The following is a 22,386-nucleotide window of genomic DNA, read 5'->3' on the forward strand; positions in this document are numbered from 1 at the left end:
CGAATTGTAGCATAACCATCGTTTTCATCATCTATAATTCCATCTCCAATGTCTAGAATCCATTTAGCAAATGTGGCAGTTTCTTGTTCATCAACTGATTCTAGATTGCTGTGTAAGCGCATGTTTTTTGTCAAGGTCAATATTTCACATGAATCCCATAGATAGGATGAATTGATTGCTGCATTTACAATGTTTGAGCGGGTTCCTCTTGGGATGACTGGTAGTATTTGGCGAAAATATCCACCAAATACTATAACTTTGCCTCCAAATATTTGATTTGAGTTTGATTTATTTGTGATAATATCTCTTAAACTTTGATCAAGCGCTTCAAAACAGAATTTGTGGGCCATTGGCGCTTCAACACACATGCCTTGAAGTTGTTACATGAGAAAAACATGATGAGAGATCTTCCAAGCATAAAAGAGAACAATGAAGTGTGTGAAGGATGTCTCCTTGGTAAGCAACACCGATTTCCTTTCTCAACAAGCAGAGCATGGAGAGCGAAAGATCTATTGGAGCTGATACATACGGACGTCTGTGGACCAATGAGGATGCCATCACATGAGAACAACAGGTACTTCATACTCTTCATTGATGACTTCTCTAGAATGACATGGGTATATTTTCTAAAAGAAAAATTAGAAGTTTTTGGAGTATTCAAAAAGTTCAAGGCCTTTGCTGAAAATCAAAGTGGAAAATGGATAAAAGTACTAAGAAGTGATCGCGGCAAAGAGTACACCTCTCACGAGTTTGAAAGATTTTGTGAGGATGAAGGCATTGAGTGACAACTTACAGTCGCATATTCTACTCAACAAAATAGAGTGTCCGAGAGAAAGAATCACACAGTTATGGAAATGGCTAGATCGATGCTCAAGGAGAAGGGACTACCTAACACATTCTGGGTTGAAGAAGTCTACACTGTTGTTTACATACTCAACAAATGTCCAACTAAGTCTGTAAAAGACAAGACTCCAATTGAAGCTTGGAATGGGAAGAAGCCATCAGCAAAGCACCTAAGGATCTTTGGATCTATATACTACATTCATATTCCAGACGTGAAGAGGCACAAGCTTAAAGACAAGACTATACGAGGTATCTTCCTTGGGCATAGCAATATCTCTAAGGGCTACCGTGTATACAACTTGCAAACTAAGAAACTCGTCATCAGTCGAGATGTTGAAGTTGATGAGTACGCTTCTTGGAATTGGGATGAAGAAAAAGTGGAGAAGAACGTTCTTATACCCGCTCAACTACCTCAAGAAGAAGCTGAGGAAGAAGACCCAGGTGAACCACCTTCACCTCCACCACAACAACAAGATCAAGAACTATCATCACCAGAGTCTACTCCAAGACGAGTAAGATCTTTGGTGGACATATATGAAACTTGTAACTTGGCCATACTTGAACCTGGAAGCTTTGAAGAAGCGTCAAAGCAGGAAGTATGGGTCAAGGCAATGGAAAAAGAGATACAGATGACCGAGAAAAACAACACATGGGAGTTAGTAAATCGTCCCCATGGAAAAGATATCATTGGGGTTAAGTGGGTCTATAAGACCTACCCTAATGGCACCATACAGAAACACAAGGCGAGACTAGTAGCTAAGGGTTACTCACAGCAACCCGGAATTGACTACAATGAGACATTTGCACCAGTAGCTCGTCTTGATACCATAAGAGCTCTAATAGCTCTTGCGTCACAAAAAGGATGGAGTATCCATCAACTAGATGTCAAATCCGCCTTCCTTAACGGCGTACTTGAAGAAGAGATCTATGTGGAGCAGCCACAAGGATTTGTGTCCGAAGGCAAAGAAAGCAAAGTGTTAAGACTAAGAAAAACACTCTACGGTTTGAAGCAAACACCTCGAGCATGGTATAGCAGAATCGATCAGTATTTCATGGATCGAGGATTCAGGAAGAGCAAGAGTAAGCCTACACTTTACATCAAGTCTCAAGCTACACGGCCTGACATAGTGTATACTACAAGTCTTCTATCAAGATTCATGCAAAACCCAAGTCAAATACATATTGGAGCATAAAAAAGAATTTTGAGGTATCTACAAGGAACAAAAGAGTTCGGTATGTGGTATACTACCGAAATCAACTCAAAATTACTTGGCTACACCGACAGTGATTGGGCAGGTTCGGCAGATGACATGAAGAGTACCTCTGGCTATGCTTTCTCACTAGGATCGGAAATGTTCTCTTGGGCGTCGAAGAAGCAAGCTACATAGTAGCACAATCAACAGCAGAAGCAGAATATGTGGCAGCTGCTGAAGCAACGAGTCAAGCTATATGACTTTGTAGGATACTTGAAGACATGGGAGAATAACAAGATGAGCCTACTAAAATCAACTGCGACAACAAATCAGCAATTGCAATGGCGAAGAATCCAGTTCATCACAGCAGAACAAAACACATAGCAATCAAGTATCACTTTATCAGAGAAGCTAAAGCAACTAAAGAGATCAAACTTGACTACTGCAGAACAGAAGATCAAATTACAAACATATTCATGAAGGCGTTGCCGAGACCAAGATTTAAAGAATTATGACCTATACTCGGAGTCACAGAAATTTGCATCAAGGAGGAGTGTTGAAATTGTTACAAATTTCTAGAATATTCTTAAATATAATATGTATGAAAATAGTATAATATCCTAGAATTATAGTGGTCATGAATATGGTAGAACAATCTAGAACTATAATGTGTATGAATGTGATAGAACAATCTAAAATTATAAGTGTATGTATAAGATAGAAGAATCTAGAACTATCATGATACTAATTTATCATGAAAACTCTAGAAAGACCTAAAGTAATGTAGAAACATTCACCATCATTGAGAGGTTGGTGACTTAAGCTTATAAATAGGCAATTGGTATGTTGTAATTGATCATCCAAGAAATCAATGACATAACCTTCTTTCTAAAACAATTCTCTAAAACTATCAACTATCAACTATCATCTAATAAACTACCAACAGTGTTAAATTATCTCAAATTATGTCCTTAGATAGGCTTATATGTCTGACAATCAGATTTTTTTGTAGGTAAGACTCATATCCCTTTAAAAAGTCTTTGACGATTAAAAATGATAGACTTAAGCCTAGGAAGATCTAGTTCGACTCTATCTATTTTTACTCCTATGTATAACTAAAAGACAGATTATTACTTCAGGTTGTTGAGAAAATTGTGCATCCCAAGTGTAAGGAAGAGAAAAATTCAGATCTGTTCAGTGAAAGCCACCTGGAGATGGTAAGAAGCCCCGCGAGCTGTTCAGTGAAAGCCACCTGGAGATGGTGAAAGCTGGTGAGAAATGGGCAAAAGACACAGCTGGTTCTTTCACTCTTGTGGGTACTCTCATCACTACCATCATGTTCGCTGCGGCTTTCACTGTCCCCGGTGGAAACCATCAAGAAACTGGAGCACCCATCTTCTTACACGATCACATATTCACTTTGTTTATCATAGCAGATGCAATATCTCTCTTTACTTCTTCCACTTCAGTTCTGATCTTCATTGGGATCCTCACGTCGCGTTATGCTGAGAAGGATTTCCTCAAGACACTGCCGTTGAAGTTACTTTGTGGCCTTGTGACCCTTTTCTTGTCTGTGGTGGCAATGATGGTAGCATTTTGTGCTTCGCTTGCTATGATGCTGAAGGGATATCAACGACTCATAATAGCAGCCATGTCACTTGCGAGTATTCCAGTTATTGTACTAGTACCGTCACAGCTTCGCCTCTTCCTTGAGATTTTCAATTCTACAATGAATGCAACATATATCAAGTGAAGGGAACCTAGAGTAAGTGCTAATTGACTAGTCTAGGCCATTGGAGTAGTTGTTGGCAATATGTATTTGGACCAGGGACTGAGGCAAATGGATTCTGCAGGAAGAAATAATTAAGATATCGTAATAATAGTAGAGTTATCTAGCTAAGAAAATGGTGAGATCATACACAGGTGCTTCAAATTTGATATATTTGCTTATCTTCAAAAGGTGTTAAATGAAAACATATAACATGCACTTAGCGATATTAAAAAACGTACTATATATTAATTTTAAACTTATATTTTTCTTTAAATATATAGGCACTATTAGTTCCACAAACCTACGTACTGGGACAAAACTTTTATTGTTATCGTTGAAATGTTCACAAAGTAGACGCTCGTGGTAAGTCCTTTTGCGCAAAAACTAGATAACCTATATACAATATTGTGCAAAATTGTAATGGTTAAAATGAAAATATCACTTAACAATCCAATTTTCTTTAAATAGGAAATGCTATTTTTACAATCCTAGTCATGGGATAAAACTTTTGTTGTTGATGATATATATTTTCAGTCTACACACGTGGTAAGCCCTTTAATTCGCGCAAAAACAGGACAATTAATGCAACTACATATATGCAATATGTGCAAAAATGTAAAGGTTCCAGAATCCAGTATGTGTGTGTGCATGGTAAGCAATTTTCTATTTTTTTTTTTAATTAGACATTATCATTTTCACAAAATCAAGCTATTGTGGGATAAAATTTTGTTGTGATTGTTGATCTTTACTTTGTGAGAGAGAGAATAAAGTCCAAGGAAACATCCAAGGTTTTTTGAATAGTACGTATAACAGAAGAAAAATTAGCAGATGAATTTAGGAGAGCATATGAAAAATTAGCAGATAAAGGTTCCATTAACATCTCTCATTTTTTTGTTGGTATTAGAATCTCAACTCTCAATTTTTGGTTCAAAAAGTTTCAATCCAAAATCTTATTTTAGAGATTTAAATCCAGTTTTGTTTGAACTAATATGTTGCTGCTCCCCTCATTATTTGAGTTATATACTGTTATATTTGTGAAAATAACAACTGTAAATTAGTTCTAATAAAGTAAAGAATACATAATTTTTTCATATAATAAAAAAATCCCAAAGACAGAAATAGATAAGTCATTTTAAAAAGGACTACAGTTTCATAACGACAATAGAATTGAGTATTGGTTCTCCATTATGTTTTCCCTCCATGGTTCTGTTCTTCAAATTTAAAACCTGAAAATAATATCATTGCAATATATAGTACAGTGTAAGAGCCAGAAAAAAATGTACAACTTTATATATAATAAAAGAGAGAAATAAAAATTGTAGGAAATATTGTATAATATAATCCAAGATAAATAATATCACCCGTAACAAAAACCCAAAGAAAGAATTGTTATTTTATTGTCCTAGCACAAATTTCTCAAACAAAATAAAACATGCAAAAACGATGATGTTACAAGTTACAACATACAACTTACATGCAACCAGAACAATTTGTAATTCACTTACCAAAGCTGAATTAGAACTGTGAATTGTGAGTGAGCATATGCATTGTTAGATACTTCTCTTAAGAAGGGATCTCTTGTAAACCACTCTTTGCTTTTCAAAAGTAGAAATCTTTGCCTAAACCAGTCCTTCCATGACTCCACAAGTCCCTCAAGTCTTGAGAACTTTGCTTCAGCACGATATTTTCTATACGTTCAATTTGTGGCCAATCATCACCCGTTTCAGGCTGACACCTTGGCATTAACCGGGGACAATCCGTGATGATCAAGGTATTTAAATACTTGAGCATTTCTAGTTCTTTGGGCAGTGAATCCAAGCTTTTGCAATTAGAAATCACTAGCTTGCGAAGGGAAGTGAGCTTGGCTATGCTCTGTGGCAGAAAACTCAAGTAAGAGCATTCATAAAGCCCGAGCTCTTGCAAAGAGGTAACATCCTCAAGACCCCATGGAAGAGAATTGAGTTTTGGAATTTCCTTTATCGTCAGAACACGAAGGTGCTTCAGACCCTCCCATTCAGTCTTGGATTTGTCAAGATCAAGTTCCGGGCATCTCTCAATGGTAAGACTCTGGAGTGAGCTCAAAGACTTGAAACCTTCGGGTAGACACTTTAACTTATGGCAATCTCGAATTTGAAGGTTCTCAAGGGAGATGAAGCTTTTAAGCCATCTCGGTGGTGGAGTTTCTGTAATGCGCGCAATTAGCATGGACTTCAATTTTGACAAAGGAATGAAGTCTTCTGATGAAGTTTTAGCATGCACTGTATCCCTCATTGACCTTACGCTGGAATCCACAAGCACCAACTCTTCATCAAGAAAAGGATACAAAGGCATGCAATGCAGATTAGGGCAGCATTGAACATGCAGTTTAGAAATGCAATTAAAGAATGGTCTATCGTCTTCCCGCTTTGGAGTTTCCCACCAGCTTTTGAGGTTAGGGCAATCAGAGATTGTAAGTTCCTTCAATGATGGAAAAAATGTAGAGGAAGAGGAGCCTTCAGCATCAGCACTAATGAATTCAAGAGAGTCCAACCTTCTTAGTTCAAGAACCCTAAGGAGTGGGAGGTGATCAAGTGGTGGGATAAATACGCATTTGGGACAATCATTCAAGCTAAACTTAACAAGGCATTGCATTGAAGAAAGCCAATCTGAAAACCTGTTACCGTAGTACCCCACAACACATAACACTCTCAGACTTTGATTTGGCTCAAGAGAATCCAGTGACTTCTTGTCTTTGTCATCAACAACAACATTGCCTTTCTCCTTCTCTTTTTCTTCCTCCTCTTCCTCCTCGTGATCCCATCTTAAAGTCAAACAATCAAGGTGTTTTTTATCTCTCACATACTTATCTGTGGCGTTCGAGGCAGATAACTTCAACTGCTCCAGATGCAAAATTTCCAAGTTCCCTCGGAGCTTATTGAGATCCTTAAGGCCTCCCATGTGGTGGTTCTTGCTAGGCACAAAAAGTGACAATGTTTGTAGAGAACTCAGCTTGCCTATCCCTCGTGGCATGTGAGTGAGATCAAGGCACCCCTCCAAGTACAGATGCATGAGGCAACTTAGATCCTCCAAGTCCTTCGGCAACTCTTTGAGAACATGACATTGAGAAAGTTTCAACGTTTGCAAGTGGACAAGCTTGGTGATTGAACTAGGAAGCTTCTCTATGTTATTATGGGAAAGATCGAGATACCTTAAGTGCTTCAGTTCCCCAATAGAGCTCGGTACCATCTTAATCCCCAAATCATGGAGATCCAACACGCGAAAACACTTGAACGTGTCAAAGATTTTATCGCAAGTTGACGTGGCCATCTTCACCTCATGTGGAAGCCGAGATTTGTTTGTTTTTCCCAGCAAAAGAATAGTCCTCAGTTTCTTCGCTTTCTCGAACAAAGCCTCAGGAATTCCGCTCTGAACATCCAACGCAAAATCAAAGGAAGCTCGCACCACTCTCTCGTGAACTCTTTTCCCATCTGAATCCACTACGATATTCTCGTCCCATGCAACAATCCTCGCCAGTTCATGCATTAAACGGTTCATCTTGTAGCTCTTCACAACACCAAATTCGTCTCTCCCCGTCTCCTCGAAAACGAAAGGAACAAAGTCGTTGAAACACGCCCAGCCAAACTCTTGCGGATCGGAACAAAGGTTCCGAGAAAGAAACCCTTCCGCCATCCAGAGATGAATTAATTTCTCAGCCTCTATCACATGGTCTTGAGGAAACAATGAACAATAAACAAAGCACAGCTTCTGATGCATGGAAAGTTGGTGGTAATAGGTAAACTTCAGCTCTTGTAGAAACTCCTCCTCCAACTTATCTCTGAAAAATGATGATTCACTACATTTTATCAACTTTGCTGCAGTTGCTATCTTCATAGGGACTCCACCACAATATTCCCACACTATCTGCCGTTCTACATCTTCTTTGATGTTGCTTGAACCTTGTCCACGAATTTGCTGAAACAGTAACCATGACTCGTCTTGGTTAAGCCCTTGCAAAGCATATGGTTTAACCGCACCACTGACAGCAATGTTGTTGGCAACAAAATTGTTGCGTGTAGTTACGAGTACCACCCCACTAACACACGCTAATTTGCGCTGCAACTTCTGGAGACTTTCCTCATCTTTCAAACCATCCACCACAAGAAGGAAGCGATTTCCCTGGTCAACTATTTTAGTGACGCATGTTGCGACGGATTCCACGTCGAAGGTTTCATGGTTTCCCTGAACCCAAGTTGGTGACCCAAAAAGGGCTTTGACTTCCTCGTCCTCACAAACGAGACGAGCAAGTTTAGTCTTCCCTATTCCCGCGACCCCTACAATGGTAACCACAGGAAAAGAAACAGCACCGTTTCCACTGTTTTTCACAAACAGCTTGAGTTGATCTACAATCTCCTTCTTAGCATTTTCTCTGCCAACCGCTACAAATTTGTCCCCGCTTATATCTTTCAGCTTTCTCTCGTTCTTCTTTGCTTCTTGGGTGAAGGACAATTTTTCTCCCTCCGTTGCGAAGCTTTTGAGCAGCCCAGTAGCTTTCTTGAGTTGTTGTGTGACTTTGTGACGATGCACCATGCTTTGGCCAGTTTTGATGAGCGATATTATGGCAGCGTTTCCCTGCTTGTGAGGGAGATCATCCATCAAATCGTTCAAGTCGTTGACCTTGTCCTTGACCTCTTTCAACCAAAGCAGAACATTGGGGTCTAGGGAGTTGTTCTGCTTGGCCTTGTGAACCACGTCATTGATCTTTCTGAGAACATCTTCAAACTCTTTAACATTCTCCTTTGGGAGTGCAAGGGAGGAGCCAGTGCGTCCTAGGATGTCGGATATGGCATCGGCAAGAATAGTTACGTCCATTGTTTTGTTTGTGCTCTGAGTGGAGTGGATGAATGGTTTTTGCTTGCGAGAAAGAAGTAGGCAGACACTGTTGGTGAGAACAAGAGAATAAGAAATCAGAGACTTAACGATCGTGTAATCACCAATTACTTATTATTCTATTCTTCTCTCGATTTAAACGAATATAATACCACTCAAAATAGAAAAATGTTACGTGAATATAATAAGATTTTTAATGTGATAACAAATAGAAATAAGAGATATTCAAGAAACACTTAAAATAATGAAATTTTTGTGTATAGTTGGTACTCAAAATAATGCAACAGCCAACGCTTTGTGCTGATAAAAAAACAAACAGTCAATGCTTTGTGGATGCGACCTATCACGGCCATTGTCGGAAGAATTATAGGAATAGATAATCCATGCCATTTGAAATGTTGCACGCAACGGCGGGAGTATATAATTTTATGCGGAATCAATGAAATAAGTTTCACACGTTGAATATCAATAAATTGTTATTATTTTACAAGGGTAAAATTAACTCAAATTTAATATACGAAGGATTAAAATGGATGTCTTAAAAATATATTTTAGCTTATATTAATTAATGACTCGATATTGTGTCTACATTATTTCAAATTTAATATAGAGTAACGAATAAAAAATCAGCAAATAAAAAAGTAGAGTAACTGCCATAAAAAGTTATTAAACTATCGTTGGAGTTAAAATCGAATTTAATTAATAAAAAATATTAGAAACATATTTTTTAACATATTCTTTGGAATATTTTTTTATAATTCACTGAAATTTATTAAAAATTATAATTTTGTGGATGTTGTTATTTAATGATTCTCTCTTCTCATGTTAACTTTCAATATCTTTTAATCAATAATAGAGTATATATTAGAAAGAATGTGTCAAAAAATATGATGCTTGCAGTCTTTTTAATTGATTATTTATTATACTGATCAAGTGACAAGATATTCTTTCATATGCATATATACACATTCTAAAAGGATGTCAGTAGTTTTAGTTTCTTTAAAATAAATAAAAATAGTTTGATCAAATTGTTTGTAAACTTTCGTGAGAATATTACTTAAATTAATTTCACTCATATTTTTAATCTTTGAATCATTTTTTTAGTTCTCTAAATTTAAAGTTATTTTTTAGTCTTTGAATTTTTCAAAAATACTCTTTTTAATCCTTATATACAACATGAGTCAAATATCTAATAAGAAATGTGACAATTTTTTACCACAAAAATTTAATTTTTTTATTTTGAAGTACACTTTTGGTGATTAAAAAAATATGATAATCAAGTTAGTAAAAAAATTAAAAATCATTAATTGCTTTAAAAATTGTTTTATTTTTTTATTGATTTCATTTTAACAGTTTTAAATCACCAGAAAATCCTACTTTAAAATATATAATAAAAAATCAAATTATGACAATAAAAACTATAAAAATTATGAATTTTGTATTTCCTTGTTTGATTCACACTTTAAAAAAAGAAAAAAAATGTTTTACGGATTCTAGGGAAAAAAATAACTTTAAATTTGAATGATTAATAAAAATAACTCACATTTAAAGGTCAACTAAAAACATAGTATTTAAGTACCTATTTTTTAAGGCTAATTAGTTTCACTCAAAGTTTATATTAAAATGCGAACTGTAATTATTCACTTTAGCTTTTAAAAAATAAATAAAAAATCTGATCGATCTATAATAAGAGAAATTAATTTTGTAATTCAGTCAAACACACACACTTAATTAGTTTATTTTATTTTAACGTGCATCAATGAGTGTGTTCAGAGTTCACACAACACATATCTAATACTACAATCATTTAATAATATAGTGTTTCCCTATGTTGAATCAAGATTCATGTTAATTTTTGTAATGCAGTGAAACGCACACTTAATTTATTTTATTTAAAGTGCATCAATGTGTGTGTTCAGTGTTCACAAAATTCTTATTAATGCAAGCATTTAATAAACTGTTAACAGCGTTTCCCTATGTTAATTCAAAATTCATGTTAATTTAAATTTGATTGCTTGCACATGACAATTCTGCAAACTATGTAAGATGAAAGAATTTTTAAAATGTTTTAAATATGAAATCCTAGCCTCGTACCCCAATGCTTAAAGGTACCAAACAACTTCTGCTCTTCGTTCAAAACACACAAATTGTGCATTTCCGTTTTTTTTTTTTTAATTCATCCGATAACTGTACGTCCACGTGCATGGACAATTGTCGTTTCTGCAACCATATGCATTCTGACCACCATACTTAATTAACGTTTTTCTATGCGCTTACACTTCACCATCACATGCACAAAACCTACTACAAGCATTTAATAAGCAATTATACTAGTTAATAGGCAAGTGACATGCAATATTCTAATCAATAACCACCATGCTTAACGTTCTTCTATGCGTTCACTGTTCACACAAAATCTAATACAAACATTTAAATAGCAATTATACCATTTAATAAGCAAGTGACTGCAATATTCTAACCTGTAACCACCATGCTTAACGTTCTTCTATGCGTTCACAGTTCACACAAAACCTAGTACAAGCATTTAATAAGCAATTATACCAGTTAATACCCATTAGAAGGTGATTCCTTCCCCTGTTAGTTCAATCCATGTATGCCTTCCCCGAAAACTGCATAACATAACATGAAATAATTTTAAATTGTTTTCCATATGGATTGGAATCCAAAGGTTCACACTGGCACCATATAGAAAATACTGTACTACAGTACAAAACGACGAAGTACGAAGAGAGCCAAGGGATCGGACTACTATATTGATTGAAAAAATGAAAGAGATACACTCTCAATGAGACAACTATTTCGATTAAAGAGAACGAAGACAGACACGTAGAGATTTGTCGCGCTATTCAATATCCATGCTTCAGTGCATTATTCAAATGTTTCTACCACTATTCACATTTGGTGAAGTAATAATGATCATCGCAAATATTTAAAATGGTGGAGTACTGTTAACGACGAATCAATTTGAAAATATTTAAACTTATTCAGTAAATCAAAAATAGTTTTAAAATATATAATAGTATTTTTTTAATTCACCAAAAAAAATATTTTTTAACTAAATCAGAATTTGATATTAATTAAAAGGGTTCATATAAACTCACTTCATCCGTAAATATAATATAAGACACTTATAACTAATTCACATGAAAGTAATTAATTTAGTTATAATAATTTTTTTATAATTATAATATTTTTCTAAAATTTTCTAAATATTATTAGGGCTAACTATATCACTTTTTTCAACTTAATTAATTTTAACTTAAATAATCACTGTATGAAAAGAGAATAATAGTAGTGAAGTTTTAAATTTTAAAACTAAATTCTAAATTCTCCAATTCTCACAAGAGAGGAAAAGAGACAATTAATTATAGCATTTATTATTTATGTACTAAAAGAATTAAGGATATTTTCGTAAAAAATAATTAATGCATGAGTTAGTTAGAAAAGTTATGAAAAAGGACAAAGAAATTTCAAAAGTAGTGTCTTATATTTAGGGATGGAAGAAGTATATATAAGCATTATTTATAAATAAATATTTTCTAACCTCTCATTATTAATGGTTTATTATTGAAAATATATATGTTCATTTTATATTTATTTAAATTTTTAAGTTTAATGTTTTTTAATTTTCTTTATTTTTTAATTAATATTTTAAATTTTAATTGATATTTCAAATTTTAATTAATATTAACTAATAAAATATGGAAAATGTACTAGAAATATTTATAAATATAATTAAAATAATATACCATTATTGAAAATTGATTTATAAAATTTTCCAAAATTAAAAGGTTTAATACTTTGAGTATTTATATTTTTAATATTTTAATTTACATTTTTATTAAAAGTAAAATAATATTTATTAATTTTGTTAAGTTTATATTTTATTATTTATATATTACACATTAAATTTGATTTAATTTTTATCCTGTTAAAGCACATTAGTTTTTTTAAAAAAAATCTAAATACTTTTAAGTACTGTGCATAGTTTATTCTATATAACTATTTATATTATGAAAAACTAATGCGGTAAACTAGCAATTAGTTATTCATGACAAACTAAGGTGAAATAATTTTAAAATGTTTCCCATATGGAATCCAAAGGCTCACACACACCACCATATAGAAAATGCTTCAAAGTACGAAGAAACAGCTATATTAATTATAAAAAATGGAGAAAGACATACGTATAGATTGTCGCACTATCCAATATTCATGCTACAATAAAATACTTACTAACGTTAATAAAACTTTAAGAAAGACCTTGCACATTGTGAAGCTTGAGCGTTTGCCAGTGATGCATTGGTCAAATATAATACTTGTAGTATAGTAGTAACTTGTAAGCAACGGTGGGATTATTTATATATTTTCCACTGTTCTGTGCTCATTTGTTACATATTAATCACTTGACCCGAAAATTTTGGATAGTCATTCTTTTAATCGTAGTTAAAGGTAGTATTTTAATGTATGTACTATTATACATCTGATCTTTAACATTTCCAATAAAAAATAATATAAGGAAATTTTAGTTCTAAGATCTAATCTTGTAGAAGAACTATCCACATCTCGGTATGCTTTTCAAACAAAAATTGATTGTTTAGTCTTTATTTTTATAAAATTGATTTGCATTCAATTTTTGTAGGATGTACAAAAATCATTTAAGATCTCAAAATAACATATATTATTAGAATAAGAAATGAAGGAAATATTGAGAGTGATATGACATTGCGGGATTCATACAAAAAATGACTAAGATCTCTAAATGAAACATTCTATTACTTTTAGTTCCATTTTATTTTTATCTAATACTAAGTAGAAATATTGCTAAAAACTTTTAACAATATTTAAAAATATCGTCAACTACAAATAAATGTTACTAATATATTTTTGTAATATTTTATCAAATATTATATATATATATATATATATATATATATATATATATATATATATATATATATATATAACACTCATGTTTCTAAAAATTTTAGCGACATAGACATAGATTATATACAACATTTGATAAAATATCATATAAACATATTAATAATATATTCATATTTGATTTTTTTTAAAAGTTATCAAAAGTTTTTATCAATATTTTTATTAAATGTTAAGAAAACAATGTTGTTAACATAAATATTGATTTTTATATTATTAAAATTTATAATAAATAATTACTTTTTGAAAATATAAACTATTTATAATTAAAGATTTTTTTTGAACTACATATACCCATAACTTGTAGCCATGAGACTAATAATACATCGAGGCCGCGGCCTAGAAATTACTAAATTGATTTTACGTCTTTCAACAAATTGTTATCTATGTAAGTGACTAAAAAATTGATTCCTTGTGAACATACTTAAAGAATCAAATTATTTATTAAGTGTGTTAGACTTTGTTAGTATTATATTATAACTAAAGATTATAATAAATAAGTTTAAATATATAAATTGTATTTTAAATTTATTAAATAACTTAAAGAGTGATATAAATTGTTTTTAATTATTATGACTTCTTTAAAAAAAATTAATTTAATTTAGAAATAAAGATAAAAGGCAATAACTTTTTTGACTAGATTATAGGTATCATTCACTTAAGACAATCTTATTTGAATCAAGTATAATCTTATTTAAATTGGATATAATTAAGATAATTAAAAAATAATTTTATATTAATTACAAAACTAATATACAAAATATAAGACCAAAAGAAAGAGAAAAATGTTAAAAAGTGTCTAATTAAAAATGAAGAGTCAAAATCCTACTCTTCAAATTATATACTCCGGAGGCAGTATTATACATTTTTTACAGAAAAAAACATTTACTCCATTTCATTCATAATAATAGAAAAGATACAAGTAGGTATAACATTGAAAATATGGCTGGAAGCATATAATCTTGATTCTCTTTGCTAAAGCATGATCGACATGACTTCTCTATCTCCTAATAAAATTCACCTCTGATGAGTTACTAAAGTTTGAGAGAGGCTAAGGGAGTATTATACTATGTACCAAAGAAATATTATATTTTATACTACTATATTATAATTTATAACGTGACAATAGATTGCCATAAACTTAACAACCTAATTAATAAACTAAACATGCCAGCTGGAGGAAACGTAAGCAAACCATAGAAAGATGACGATGAATTTGCTTATGCTATGATCATATTACATGTGATGTAACCATTAGACCAAGCAAGTGTTTGGTAGGAAGAAAATATATATATTTGAAAAATAAGGTTGATGAGATTAAAATTGACAAAACAAAAATAGTTAGACTGAATGACATTAGATGAGAAATATAGCAAAAATAAAAATGTTTAGTTTAGGAAAATAAAGAAGAAATATGAGAGAGAAATAAAAATAAAAATATTGTGATAATCAATTATCACATTGCATTTCATGCACATGAGCGTAGATAATAGATTATGAGAATGATAATTGATTATTTAACCCAACTCTTCATTTTTATCATTCATTTTAATTTGGATTAGGAGAAAAATAAAAGTGGAAATCTCACACCTTTTTCATTTTCCCGACCTCATTTTTTACTTTCCAAACACATTTACTTTTCTATTTCTCATAATTTTCTTCCCTTTCCATCCTATTAATTTCTTCATCATTTCACTTTCACCAAACTAAAATTTATATGCACTTTGATTTCCTTCCTTGACAGAGTTGAATATATGATACTCTACTCTAAAATGGATTTTTTTTTAAAAAAAATAAGAACTAAAAAAAAAGTTGCTACAATATTATGATTTCTATTAATGCTTTATTAAGTTACTTTAATTTAATGATAAAATAAAATAATTTTATGCTTTTAAAATATAATTAAGATAAATGTTAAATTTATATATCTCTCCATTGCCCACAGCATGATAAAGTCATTTTTTTTTATATCAATTATTAAAATCTCAATAATATCTAATATGTGCGAATCAATTGATGAAATTATTAAAACTTAATTAATAATTTTGAGTTTAAATCTTAAATATGTAGTTACGATAAAAATATATTAAGATCTTCATTATTCTAAGAATATTGTTAGTAATGCATTTTGTTATATACATTCAAATATTCTCTTTTATTGATTGAAATTTATTAAAAATATAATGATAAAATCTTATAAGTCTTATATCTTATTTAATAAAATTTTATAATTTTTAATCAATAATAATAATAATAATAATAATAATAATAATAATAATAATTGTGTTAGACACAAAATTATCAATAAATTAAGAACTACCACATGTCTATCGTCTACATCAATCCTTAGCCATAAATTCTCAAATTCTATAATTTATGAGAAAATAATAAATATAACATATTTATATGTTATGTGGAGATTAACAAGGATCAACTCAATCTTAAACTACCTAATGATTTCTCGTGTTAGAAATTATTTTTTAAGACTCTTCTATTTTAAATGCCACGCTAGGTTAGACTTCCATTTATCTGATACATGAAATTGTTAGATTTGATAAAAATCCATTTAAATTATAATAGATATATCTAAAACAATTTATTTTAAAAAAAATATTACATCCATGATTAATTCAATAAACACATAAAATCTATTGTTTGATAATTTAAAAAATATATCTATGATTGATTTAATCAAATAATCCAATCAATTCATAAAATTATTTTAAAAATTTAATAATTTTTACGACTATTTTAAAATACTCCCATCTATCCTACAAAAACATTTATAAAGGTAGAATAATTTTTTCAACATTTTAAAAATGTTGTTTTTCTCTCCTCAGTTGCATATATCTTTCTCCCGTGTCTCCCTTTCGAAATTAATGAATAATTTACAACTTTAAGTTTTCCATTTTTTAAATTATAAAACTTAAATTTAGTAACAATTTTTGTTTTATATTCTAAAATATGCTAAAGAAAATTAAGATAAATACGAATCATCTAATTTCTTTTGATTGCATTAAATTTTAGATAAATTTAACAATAAAAAATAGATAAATTAAACTTTTTTTTGTCGGGTTTAATTTATCATTTTATTCTTACATGACATAAAACCCTTAAAACAATAGGGATGTTATTTCTCAATTCTCATACTAGAAATGACATACACCAACCCTCTTCCCCTGGTATCAACCCTCCGACCAACGAATCTTTTGTTTAGAAAACCTACTCACCAAAACAAACAGGAGTTACTAAAAACTACAAAGTGCTAGGTTAAGCCTTAGAATTCAAACACACTACAAAGTGCTAGGTTAAGCCTTAGAATTCAAACACACAACAAACATGACAATCTTAAATCTAATGCACCACGAGCCAATTAGCTAGTAGTTTAGTACCTTATAACTAATGCCATATGCTATTGTTTGGCTCATCATCCACCATAGTGAAACTTCTCTTTCTCAAGTTGATCGATAAATTGCTGTAACATCTTCAGATAATTGCTCGTGTAATGATCAAGTAGCATCCCTCTTGAAAGTCTAAGCTTCCCATACAACTCTGTAGACGTTTTATATAAGAAGACCTGCTTCTTCTCATCAGGATCATTGTGGTTTGATTTAGAATTTTCAGACGAAAGTGCGGGAACAATGTGCATGACCCTTCCCGGAGGATAAAGAGGGTGTCTACCCAAGTTGTCAGAACCACCACTTTCTTCATCATCAACAACATGATCAACGATCTCTTTTTCCTTAGCATGAATATTAATGTCTTTGGTTGTGGCTGCTTCTTTTTCCTGCGCATGAATGTTAGGGATATCATCCTCGGAAATATTCAGAGTAGTAAAGTCTTTGGTTGTGGTTGCTTCTTTTTCCTGCGCATGAGTGTTAGGGATATCATCCTCGGTCTCTAGTTCAAGCCCCTTGACTTGATTCAACAATTCATCCTCAGAAATATTCTGATTAGTAATGTTCTGAGTAGCAGATAAGATTTGTTCCTCTTCATCATCATCAGATTCTTCACTAGAGGATTTAGATCCGTCGTCCTCATCACTCGTCTCTTCAGCCACTTCGAATTCGCAACTTGTCTCGATTGATCGACAAGCTTCAGCCAAGTTCTCTGATTTAGAGCTTGCCAATGCCTCAGTATTCTTACGTCGGGACCAGGGTAACAATGACCGAGTTCTTTGCTTGTTCTTCATCACAACCTTTAGGTATAAACAAGGATCTCTATGCATGTAAGATAATTAAAACATGTATATTATATATGAAAATATTTGTATGCAAAAATTAAAGGAGATATATATAATTATAAAAACGGCCAGAGCAGTAGCATTTGTTAATATATATATATATATATATATATATATATATATATATATATATATATATATATATATATCTTAGTGAATATAATGTCCACTCACACATAAACAAGGGAGCTTGAAACTAGGTACCTGAGAGCCACGGGCTGCAATGGCTTTCGCAGTAGATGCAAATGGTAAGCGAGATACAACTGCGTTACGAGCAGCATTTAGGATTTTTTTACGCTTAATCAGACCCTGTAAATTATTAATTCAATATTTATGTTAAGACCTGCTTAAAGCAAACTGGAGCAAAGAACAAACTATTTTCTAACCGATAACGTTACTGGAAATGAAAGACAGAAATGTTAGAAAATACACTCTTTATTACTCACTCCATCTCGTTAATTACTCATTATAATTAAGAAAAAAATTTATTCCAAATAATTATCATTTTAATTTTTTAATCTAATATTAATTATTTTTGTCATGTATATTTCTTGTAATATTAATAGTGGATAAAAAAATCTATAAAAAATTATAGGTAATATAAAATTAATTTTATAAATTTAGTACTTTCATCTATTTATAATTTATATTAAATTTTATATAATATATTAATCCTTTTTATAAGAAATAAGTTAGTGTAAAATACATTATCACTTATTTCTTACGACCACAGATAATAATAAATTAAGAATATATTAGAAAGGAGAAAATATTAGGCAGATAAAATCAATCAGCATGTGTCCATAGTCTCACACTAAATATCTATTAAATGTATGTAAGTTTTTTTATTACAAGAAAAAATCAATAAAAATTGATTATATATCATAATAATCTTAATTCACTTAATAATTTTTCTGCAAAAAAGCATATTAAAAAATATTTTACTAACACTCCTAATTTACATTATATTTACCAAAACCATCTTAGGTTGGGAGAAGTAGTTTGAGCACCTCGGAAATGAAATCATGAACAGAACAAGCTGACAATGTAGGCACCATATCAAAACCATTTATAATGGAAGTGATAAAGGGCTTCCCGAATTCGGCTAATCCCAATGTCATACAAGCAGCTGCAATCATTACAATTGTGAATCAAGGACTTAGCAATAATGTTAGACATTTTGTTGGACTTCAAACAAATTTAGTCATTATCTGCAATAGTTCAGATTTCTCTCATTTTCTCTTTTTCTCTCTCTTCTCTTCCTTAGACATTTTGTGGTACAATCTGGTATTATTTTTCTATATAATTTGTCATAAATTGATGGTTACAATACAAATTTAGTTAGCCCCACTACTTAGCACATGGAATGTCAGATATGTAGTCCAGTTTTTCCTCATGATAGAATTCAATAAAAATATTATATTTTTCACCTATCCAAGATTTGAGTTTGCCACACTACATATACACAACGCACTATTTTACATTATTTTGTAGCTACCATAATTATAGTTTTTAACTCCCTAGAGAGATCCTAATATATTCTCATACTGTTTTCATTTCGTTGGCTGCTATTATGGGAATCAGTTTTATTTTCTTTTTCTCTCACTGCTAAGATGTTTCAAGTTCGATCGTTTGGGCCATGGAACTACTCCTAGCCTGAACCGGCCGGGGACTACTATGGAACTATTCTACACATGGTTAATATTAAAAATCATGTTATGATTCGTACCTATTGAATTAGTTGCTCAATCTCGAACTAATTAAAACTTTAAATGTCAGTTAAAGTAGTATAGAAACCACATACCTGGGCCAAACGTGACACAAGTGCATGAAGAGAACTGCTTTATTTCTCTGAGCATATATGTCAATAGTGCAGCAGTACCACCACCAAGCGAGTGCCCAACGATCTATGGAAAGATTATTATAAATATAACAATATAAAAAAAAGGGCCAAATATCGGTTGAGTTAAATACTTAAAATAAAAAGATTAATACATAATTTTAATTTATGAAATGTTGAAGCAAGAATATGGCATTTAAAGTGAAAACATAAAGTAAAGAATAAAGAAATGGGAAAGAAGAAGAGAATACAATAATTTTCCAATTTTTCATTACTGGGTGTGTGGGTATTATAATTGATGTTCTTCCAAAAGACTTAATTTCTAGTAACAGGCTAACAATATATACCTTGATTTCGAAATCAGGGTATCGACGAAGAGCATCAAGTAGTATAGGAGTGCAGTGTTTTTTAATCCAACCAGCTGCAGCAACCATACCACGGTGTGCATGTCCTGCAACCTCGTTTTTCCTCTTCAGCTCACCATCACTGCAAATATAATGATTGAAGGAAACGGGAGCACCGATTGCATCTGTCAGAGTGTCTTTTATGCTACGAGTTCCTCGGATGAACACAAACAAACATTTTGATTTTTTATCACGTATAACTGTGAAAGCCGGCTTTAGAATCTGATCACAAACAAATTAATTCAGTTAAACTGGGACCTGGATACAAAACAAAAGGTGACCCCAATCATACTGAAACACTTTCGGCTGAAAGTAAGATGATAAAAGAAAATACACACACATGCTTAAAAATGAAAAAAAAAAAGAAGAAAATATATAATAACATCTTGTTTTTTTTAGAGTAATTGTAGGCAGACATCTCAATATCACAAGTTAAATATTAACACTTACTATTTATATATATATCATATTATTTCGCTTATATCATCTCTTTTTCTATTGTGTTATTTCAATTATCATATTTACACTTTTCTCTTTTTAAGCGTCAATTAGCATGATGATATATCCATAGCTTTCCTTATTATATATTTTCATTGTTTGTAAAACATTATATATCAAGGGAACAAGTTATAAGAAGCCAACTTACCCGAGCTTTTTTCTTCCTTAGGAGGACATCGTCCTTGGCGAATTGAGCAGCGAATAAAAACGTACGAAACCGTTTTTTGCTGAAAAGCATGGTCAGTGTCAAGCATCTTTTCAGCTCATACAACTCCTTTAATATTTCGGGGTCTGTGAGTTGCACACAATCACTTCTTTCGCTACATTCGATTGTAACTGTTTTCTTACGCTATAATCGTCGATCACACCCAATAACGACACTAATTATGAATCAATAGCTTGCACGTATATATAAATTAATATCCACTATAAAAATATAAATAAATAATAAGTAGGAAGTTGGAAATGGACCTTGTCCATGATAGAGTAAAGGATAGCTCTTGGCAAATCAAAGAGGTGCCATTTGCCCAGTGTCTCGGCGTAACCGAACCTTATGGCTTCTGCTAACGTAAGCACTGTGTCCATCAATGTTTTGGGCGCCTCGGCTGGCCTCTTTTCAAGCTTTCCGGCGGCCTTCCTAACCACTATCGACGTTATCATTTTCCAAAATTGAGAAAGCAAACAAAGAGTGAAGGAAGTTTGGGAAAATGGAACAAGAAAGAACAAAGATTTCGGTGGTGTTGGAGTCTCAAGTGCCAAGGTGAGTGTGGCCTTATAGGACACAAGAAGCTTGGTTTTTTGGTAAATAATTATAAAAAGAGTTCTAGAAACACACTCTAAAATATTCTTTTAAGGTTTAGGGTAGTCCATTCAATAGCTCCACAATTCCTTTAAAAGTAGTAATCCTAAATCATCTAATATTATTTTTCAAATTGTTACACTATGTTAAATTTATCCGAACTTTTTTCTGCAACAAAAATCATATATTTAAACTTTACGAGATCAAAAAAAGATGAACAATTTTTTTTACAAAAATAAAATATCAATTTTTCATATTTTATAAAGATAAAAAACATATTTAACCATATTATTTTACACAACTAAAATTTATAATAAACAAATACTTTTATATATATATATATATATATATAAATTGTATTATAATTAAAATATGAAATAAACAAACTTGACTTAGTACAAACATTAAAAGGTGTTTCAAATAGTTTTATAACTTCAGAAGCAACAACAAAGTTTAAGAAAAGCACAAAAATCAAAATTTGTATAAAACAGAATTTGAAATTTTGAGAAACGTGGCTTCTCATAAGAAATTTGATATGCACCTTAATATTATTGTCATTTATAAGTTAAAGAAAAGACTTTCTTGCTTCTAAATAACTTCTGATATATAAGCCAAAACTTGAGGGAAATATATCAAAAGTTTTTTTTATTTGTGCACAAAATAATCATAGCCAATCAAATATCACTATTCAATCTCTACATCTAATGACCTTTCGGACCACTTCAAAAGCATCTTGAGGTCTTCTTAATTAAGCATCAATATGTAAGACCAATGCTTAATCATCAATCTTCCCAATAGATATTCATTTCAAATTGGCACGATTGGGAAGAAAGAAAATTAATACTAGTTTTCTTTCAACTCACACTCCAACACTTTTCCTTTTCTCAATTGTCCCAGATTAAATATCTCTTTTATTAACAAAAGTGGACCATATACAAGCATAACGGGAAAAAATCAAACTAAAATT

General features: G+C 31.6%; 3 protein-coding genes across 3 annotated transcripts; 1 reads left to right on the top strand and 2 right to left on the bottom strand.

The window, feature by feature from the left end:
• The first annotated feature begins 1,472 nt into the window (after nt 1–1,472).
• Nucleotides 1,473–3,936, top strand: LOC102666231 (uncharacterized). Its single transcript, XM_006573864.4, has 3 exons — nt 1,473–1,972; nt 3,163–3,224; nt 3,251–3,936. Exons 1-3 carry the CDS (start codon nt 1,473–1,475, stop codon nt 3,787–3,789), a joined length of 1,101 nt encoding a protein of 366 aa, XP_006573927.2. The 3' UTR covers nt 3,790–3,936.
• Nucleotides 3,937–5,134: 1,198 nt separating this feature from the next.
• Nucleotides 5,135–8,767, bottom strand: LOC102666512 (putative disease resistance protein RGA4). The gene has a single exon (XM_006573865.4). It carries the CDS (start codon nt 8,653–8,655, stop codon nt 5,407–5,409), a length of 3,249 nt encoding a protein of 1,082 aa, XP_006573928.1. The 5' UTR covers nt 8,656–8,767; the 3' UTR covers nt 5,135–5,406.
• Nucleotides 8,768–16,739: 7,972 nt separating this feature from the next.
• LOC102666641 (uncharacterized) lies at nt 16,740–21,358 on the bottom strand. The gene is made up of 7 exons (XM_014761929.2): nt 21,092–21,358; nt 20,769–20,969; nt 20,066–20,344; nt 19,683–19,785; nt 18,889–19,007; nt 18,083–18,187; nt 16,740–17,833 (listed from the first exon to the last, which is right to left on the bottom strand). Exons 1-7 carry the CDS (start codon nt 21,278–21,280, stop codon nt 17,063–17,065), a joined length of 1,767 nt encoding a protein of 588 aa, XP_014617415.2. The 5' UTR covers nt 21,281–21,358; the 3' UTR covers nt 16,740–17,062.
• Nucleotides 21,359–22,386: the final 1,028 nt, after the last annotated feature.

This window comes from Glycine max, chromosome 1, assembly GCF_000004515.6.
Source record: "Glycine max cultivar Williams 82 chromosome 1, Glycine_max_v4.0, whole genome shotgun sequence".
In the NCBI taxonomy this organism is placed as follows: Eukaryota; Viridiplantae; Streptophyta; class Magnoliopsida; order Fabales; family Fabaceae; genus Glycine; species Glycine max.